The following is a 7500-nucleotide window of genomic DNA, read 5'->3' as shown; positions in this document are numbered from 1 at the left end:
AGCATCGTCCAACTCGGCGAGCAGCCACTTTTGGGCTTCCTCCTGAGGATCTACAATTAACGGTGCTCGCGTGCTGTTGAGCAAAATTGTAGCATTCTCTGCGGAAAAGTCATCCGGTGGAAGACCATTTTCCTTCCAGCGTACCAGCACCTCCGGCTGATAGAAGAACGCTGTTAACGAGAACTGGGCAGTGAATGGCGCTTCCATTGTCTGGAGATCGATTATCCACTGATCGAACAGAACGGTACGTGAGGCAATGTCTAGCGGCCCGTAGTAGGTAAGACAACCGGAAGCCAGCAAGGAGTCACCGATCAGCCGAACATAGTCGGCCTCTAACCCATTTTTGATGGTCGTCCAGCGTACCCGCTCGCTGGCCAAATTGTTCACCAGACTGCGCGCCCGCTCCAACTTCAGGGCCATCTCGCGAGCAACTTCCTCGAGCTTTCGCTTTTCTTCAATTTTCATCTCATATTCCGCTTGCAGCTCAGCCAACCGTTCCGCCAATTCTCTCAGCTTCCTTTCAGCCGCAATCAGCTCGTTTTGTTTCTCCAGGAGCGATGCATTGGCTTCCTCCATTTTGCGGATCTTGGGCCCAACGTATCTGTTGTCCAATGGTTCTGATTAGCATTGTACAGAAGATACAGATAGCGAAAGAGAAAGCGTACTTACTTGTACACTTTACCATAATTGTCAATCGCCCGCACCCACAGCATAAGCGATTTGGCAGCCTTCGAGACGGTTCCCACCTTTTCGGGTTCCAACTCCGGATTGCGAACGTAGCCGGCGATCGTCTTGAGGGTACGCTCGGCTATGTTGTTCCGATCGAAGCCCTTCAGTGTTTCGAGAAACTTTTGCTCTCCCAGCTGGCGCTTCGATTCCGCCCAGGTTGGTTCCTTGCCGAGCAAAATCATGACCGCCTCCATCACCAGCTCCACCTTGGTCGGAGGCCGGCTGTACGATTTGATCTCGTTCATGTCCTTCTTGTTGAGGGAATCCAGTGCCGAAACGGCCGCATTTAAGGCGGGCATGGCGCGCTGTAAATCAGCCTCTGCTACATTGGCCAGCTGCTTGCAGACGATTTCCTCGGCCCCGATTTTCACACGCTTCACCGACACCTCCTCCGTCTGTATCGCAGCTTCCTGCTTTTGAAGGGAAATCTGATCCAAAAACTCGTTCAGCTGCTCCTGAAACAAGGCAATTTCGCGCTGCCGCTCCACGAGCTCCTCCGACAGGCTGGCCACCTTGGCCGTCGCATCCAAAATCCGCTCGATGCCGACACGATACTTTTGATGAAGAGTCTGCATTTGGAGTCGCTTCTCGCGCAACACTCTGTCCGTTGAGATTTAAAATTCAAATTTATCATTCGTTCAGCGCAACGCAGCGCAGCTCATCAGCCCCAACTGACCTTTCGAACGTGTGGAGCAACTCGAAATACCAACTGCAGGGTGCAATTATGTTGCGCTTACCGGCGATCAAGAAAGTCACCTCCGTTTCGGCACCATAATGTATGCGAAACAATAAATCATGCGTCGCTATCTGTAGGCGTTCTTCCGTGCTTTGCACCAAGCTTTCTCTCGTTCGGGTCTAAGGACGAATTGAGCGGATTGATTGATGAGGGCTAGAAGGTTGAATTCATGAAAAATGTCCCCACCCTTCCCCTTCATGCTATTTACACCCTCATCAGGCCACGGGAAGGCGGTTTGTTTGTTTTTTTAATAACTCAATTAAAGGTACCAAGCAACCAGCAACAAAACAAACAAACTTCAACGACCCACAACCACGTGCTGGGGTTTGTTGGTTTTGTTTCTCGGCCAGCCTTTAGACGTTTGGCATCGGGAGCCTCCCGGGGGTGGCTTTTGGGTTCCGTTTGATCATTGCAGCTGTGCATTCAACGTCTTGCCAAGCTCGACCCGGCAAGGCACGTACCACTAAGACAATGCACCAACCTTTTGCTTTGATGATTCTGCAGCGAGCAACGGAGCACCGCCGGTCGCTATCGCTGCAAGTCGGATGGGCACATTCAGCGGAACATTCTTGAGCAGGTACTTCTTGGAAATCTCCAGCAGCGTCGCTGGCGGCCAATCATGCACGCAATTCACCGTGAGAGCCACCAGCAGCGATGGATACCGTAGCGAGAACATTCTGCGTAGCTCACGTAGAGGAAAAAGATAAAACAATGCGGCCGGTTTGGTCGCGGTTATTCCATGAGGTCTCATTTTTACCGCACTCACCTGTAAGTGGCACCATCCGAGGGAACACATAGTATCAGATGCAAATTGTGCTGCACTTTCACCCAATCGATCGGCGGGAAGCTCGTTCGCCAGCCTTCCGTCGATTGCTTCAATGGTGGTGGTGCCAGATTGTCGCAGAATAGAACGCTCAAATCCTCCTGCAGCACGATGCGATTAAGCAGTTCCATCAGCCTTTCGTTAGGTTCCCGTCCATCGACCAAACCATCGAGATTGATCATGGCCAGCGTTCGCTGGTGGAGACACTTTCGGAAGAGGGCCAGGAATTGTTGCTGCATCTGCCCGGGTTCGTTGAGGTCGGCCGTATTAATCCGATGGAACGCGGTCGGTGAAGGGGCGAGCCGTGCAGCCAACTCACACACGACGGATCGTCCACCACCCGGTCGTCCCACCAGCATCATCCCGACACGCTTGAAACGAACGCACCGCAGCAGCTTCGTCGCCTGCTCTACGGCTTCCCGGTGGATGATGAATGCGGATGGAACGGACGCACTTGGGCTCATCATCTTACCCTCCGCATGCTCGCTGTAAAGCAGAACAACATGCAGAGATGAGATGGTAGTTCCCCAAAAACCTCCACCCATTCTGGATCTCAGGTTACATTAGCTTGCTGGTATCCCGGATGTCCACATACGGATTCTTGCCGTCAGTTGGTTCAATCCCATCGGTCGCAGGAAACAGATCACCATACAGCGGGCAAACATTCGGGCACAAACCATGCAGAGTCACTTCGAAATAATCAGAAATTGTTTCATTAAATCGCTCGTTGAAGCGTTTGTAATCTGCACGCTCCAAGCGGTCCCAAATTTCACGGAAGCATTCATGTATCCAGAGCCGCAGTATGGTGGGCTTGTCCGTGCGGTAGGTACCCTCCGTGTCTTCACTCAGTACGCAGCATACGGAGCGCACTATCGATGCGATTGTGTGCAGCGAAAACTGGTACCGTGGTCTGGCTGGCGTGGGTGGTAGCCATCGCGTGAGGCGCCCAATAAAGTCCACCGTAGCGAGTGGCAACAGTTGAAAAACGGGACTTGCCTTAGGAAGGCTATCGTTGGTTGTGCCCTCGAGAGCGTACACGATCGAGGTGCTAAAGATTTGTCCAAGTTCATCGTCGATCGGTGCTGTCAACATTAGAACGTGACACTTATTGAACAAGCTCTGCATTACCGATCGACCTGGCCCTTCGCAACGCTGGAGACGCATTGCGCTCACCATCTGGCACTGTTGCAAGGAGACAGTGCTGGTACCTTCGTACCAGCCGGAAGTTTCGCAAAAGTTTCTGACAAATTCCTGTACCGCGTACGGATTGCTGGTTGCCGTGTGGAGATCGTCGAAGAAGCAAACCATCCGTTTGCGATCCTTAGGGTATAGGCGGTGCTTCATGATACGTAATGCCTGACACTGTAGCCGACCGCGTATCTGATCTACCGTTGTTCCCTTCGTGAGAACTACACGCAGCAAAGACCAAACAGAATGGTCGCGAGTGTACAGAATGTTTTCTATCAGAGCCGTCTTGCCAGCAACCGATTCGCTTCCCAGCAGAACTGGTGCGCCTTCCATCATCAGGTTGCGAGTGATGAACTCATTAGCGACTGTTTGAGGAGTTTGAACGAAAAACCTTGAAGAAAGAGCCAAAGTTCAGTCGGGTCAATTCGCAAAGATGAATCTCACAACCTACCTTCGGTCATTCGCAGAAGGTGTCAGTAGAGTTTCCCACGATCGCCACACACCCTCGCTCAGATCGACATGGTACTGGAACACGGTTCCCTTCAAGGGATATGCAGCTTCTGGGTGATGTTCACGCATCAGCACGTCATACTTGCCACGACTGGCATCCTCCTCCAGCGATCCTCCTATCGACCACACGCAGCAAAAGAAGAACAACTTGCGGAGTATCTCCTCCTCCAGGTTGCGTTCCATTTTGCTGCTGTCGAAAGACGACAGGAGACTATTGAACAGCTTTATGAAGGTACGTGCTAGAGCCACATCGTTGACGGTGGCCACAGTGGGACACTCCCGTTGGCGGAAGGCTAGCAGCTGACCGAAGTGTTGCTTCGTCAACTCTCCAATCCATTCGCGGGCAAAAGCGTTATGCTGCATGCTCTTCAGCCATACCTCGATAAGCTCCTGCCAACGAAGGTCGCCGGGGCCAATGTGTACCAGAGCGAAATGGGACACCGCTGACGGTGTCATTGTGTCCAGCGGACTGGAGCATTCAACAATGACTTTCACGTGGTTACCATTCTGAGTAGGCGATGCTGTTTCTTGCCGTCCGCTACCATCAGCCACGTATAACTGCGTAAAGTCTCGGCACACATACTGCGCATGCCGAGCCAACTGGACAGCGCCCATAATCCATTCATCGCTCGGAACACTATCGAGTATCAAGCACTTTCTAACCGAGGTTGACACCGGGTCGAGGCCTTTGCTTAGCGCCTCCGACACTATTCCATCGAATTGTATCCGGTCGAACGATTTGGGATCCGTTAGCTTCCGTAACACACTCGGAACCAACCGATGCATTTCACACGGCGGTTCCAGCATTTTCAGGGCAACACGGATGGCGACACTCTTACCGGTTCCTGGTGCACCACATACGATCAAGGGACGGTTCGAGTGTAGCGAGCGATGTACGCATAACACTTTATCCAACATTGCGTCCGAAAACTCATATCCTAGCAAATGTGCCATTTTCAGGGCAAGGTTTGCTGGACCGTTTTCTTTGGTGTCGTTTGAATGGCGAACGGCGTAGCCACCAAAAACATTTCTCAGGTGCACTCGACAGATTTCCAGTTCCATTTCCGATAGACATCCTTCAAAAGCAATCTACAAGTATCCGAAAAAGAAAAATCAATCCAAGCTCGATAGCGAAGAGCATTAGTCATACCAAAAGTGCCCCGATAAACGTCTGTTTCTCAGCGTCCCAATCGTGGCCTATCGTTTTCGAACTCGGAAAGCTAATTCCTTCGATCACTCGTTTCAAATTCCGTAACGAGAAAGCACCTTCCCTCGAGCAAACCACATCCTGTAACTTCATTTGACCGATAAACAATTTTATGAGATTTGCTAGGCGTATGCAATGCTGAAAGCCAGCCAACCAAAGCCAAGACTCGAGCACTTTCCAGCTGTCGGCAGGCGAAAAGTATACCGGCCTGTACAACGTTCTGTCTATCTTTCCGAGCAATTCGTTGGCGGATTCCAATGGAAGCACAGAGGCTATCGTAACGAGTTGAAATTTGCCAGCACTGTACCGTGGTTGAGCATCATCGTTCGTGATAACTAGCTTTCGATTGGGTCCTATCTTCCTTCTAACACAATCCCCTATTTGTCGCACCACAATGGAGGATGATATCCTTTCGAAATCGAGGAAAGCCAACCAACCTCCCAGCATTCTCATGCCGATGATCACACGCGTCACATCCTCTGCCTGATCCTGCCGGTCGCAGGACACTTTCCGCAAGAAAACTCCCAACGATTGTGCCAAGCTATCCAGCAGTGCGTGTCGTCCATAGTTTGCTTCGGATTTACCGAGCAGCATTGGGATTTGCTTTGATTTCATTGTGCACAGGATTGCGATTCGTGCCTTTTCACTGGTGGGAGTCAGTAAAGCTGGTTCCGTCGATCGTTTGCATTCGTAACCATAGGAAAGGCGTGTTTCTAGCAGCTGTACAAAACATTTACTGCTTGTGGGGTCCAAGTACGAGTGCAGCTGAGAGATCCACTCGATCGATTGTAGACCGTGTAGCTTCGGCTTGCGATACAGCCGCTCAATCAGATCGCGTGCATTGAGTTCGACGATCAACAGGTCGTTAAGCTTCTTGCGTTGCCACCGTTCATCTGCACCTTCGCAGCCATCGTCACCTTGACGAGCACAAGCAGTCAATTGTTCCAACATCTAGACACCAGACAAAGCATAACGCAGTGTGATTTGAGACAAAGAAATGGTGTTCAGGTGGGCTTACCTTAGTGTGCATACAACGCAGCATTTTGAGCGGCTTCTTGCGACCGAGCAGACTGCATTGCGCCAGTGCGCTCTTGGTATGTTGCGTTGTCTGCAGTTCGGCACTCTTTAGACACAGCTGCAACGGCCAGCTGCGCAGCCAGCCCGATTCCACACGTTTAAAGTATCCGGCACGCAGTGCCGAGTGACACTTTGGCAATAAATCTTGCAACGCGTCCCGAATGCTACGATCGAGCTGGATCATCATGCCGACGGTGCCGCGCGGCATGCGCGTTGATGCCTCTTCGTGCGCTCTCAACGGCACCGCGAGTGGAATGCACTCGCCGTCTCGCGTATACACCGACTCGATTCCCGCGCTTTTCATGCTCTCCAGTGATCCGGCACCACCCGACATGCCGACCACATTTTCGTAGATGATAGCGAGCGTTCTTTGAAACTGCTGTCGGTTGAAAGGCTGGGCCAAGAACGAAACCAGTTGCCAGTCGGAGAGAAGATAAAACCTCGGAAATTGATCACGGCACACGGTTAGAAAAGTTTTCAACTGCTCCATCTGCTGATTGATGCTTCGCCGAATGATTTCCAGCTCCTCCAAGAATTCCCTGCCTGCGGGACAAACATCTTCCACCAGCCGAGCCGTCGAAATGTAGCGTATTTGTTCACACCATATGGCGAAGCAAACACTAAAATCGTCATTGAAACAGTTCAGCTCGGAACAGGAAGCAGAAGGATCGTTTAAACGTTGGAACTCGAATAGTGTTCGACATTCCGCCTGCAACTCCACCAACATCTCCAAAATCTCTTGCAACAGCCCGAGCGTTTGTTCCCAATAATCGATTCGTGCTTGGAACGGATGACGATGCGGGGATCTTCGTAGGCGATCGACGACCGAAATGTTATCGCCGAGAACCGCATAAAGCTGGGGATGGTTGGCTAGTTCGACAAAATCTGCTCCCAAAACCGGTACTTTTTGGATCTTGATTGCAAATGGACACACTTGTAGTGCAACTCCTTCTATCTCTAACTCTAGCTCGTGTTCTTTTCGAGCTGCATTGCATAGGACCATCAATTCCTCCTCGAAGCGATAAACTTGCAAGTCACTAAGCATCCGCACATTGCATGCAGACGACAGCTCCTCCGAACCCTCAGGACTAATTTTTTAAGGAAATTTTTGATCGAATTATTGACAGATATGGCTTGACCACTTGCCCTGTAAGACTACTTACGCTTTAACAATATTTTTCACCATCTGCCAATGGCGTTCTTGCAGGAAAGAGTTTTTCATCATGCACA

The 7500-nt window shown here is 51.0% G+C and overlaps 1 protein-coding gene across 1 annotated transcript in view; it reads right to left on the bottom strand.

Annotated features, from left to right (window-relative positions):
• Positions 1 to 7500, bottom strand: part of LOC125959647 (dynein axonemal heavy chain 2-like) — an 18175-nt gene that overhangs the window by 5857 nt on the left and 4818 nt on the right. Inside the window, exons 7-15 of the mRNA XM_049692475.1 lie at positions 7434 to 7500; positions 6212 to 7076; positions 5931 to 6144; positions 3928 to 4831; positions 2232 to 2774; positions 1947 to 2142; positions 1406 to 1584; positions 670 to 1329; positions 1 to 601 (exon numbers count right to left, since the gene is read on the bottom strand). The exon at positions 1 to 601 is cut by the window's left edge and continues 313 nt beyond it; the exon at positions 7434 to 7500 is cut by the window's right edge and continues 256 nt beyond it. Coding sequence (XP_049548432.1) covers positions 1 to 601; positions 670 to 1329; positions 1406 to 1584; positions 1947 to 2142; positions 2232 to 2774; positions 3928 to 4831; positions 5931 to 6144; positions 6212 to 7076; positions 7434 to 7500 — 4229 coding nt within the window. The remainder of the gene's footprint in view (positions 602 to 669; positions 1330 to 1405; positions 1585 to 1946; positions 2143 to 2231; positions 2775 to 3927; positions 4832 to 5930; positions 6145 to 6211; positions 7077 to 7433) is intronic.

Source organism: Anopheles darlingi, chromosome 2, assembly GCF_943734745.1.
Source record: "Anopheles darlingi chromosome 2, idAnoDarlMG_H_01, whole genome shotgun sequence".
Lineage (NCBI taxonomy): Eukaryota > Metazoa > Arthropoda > Insecta > Diptera > Culicidae > Anopheles > Anopheles darlingi.
Note: the sequence above shows the minus strand (reverse complement) of the source record. Positions and strands in the feature narration are given on the sequence as shown.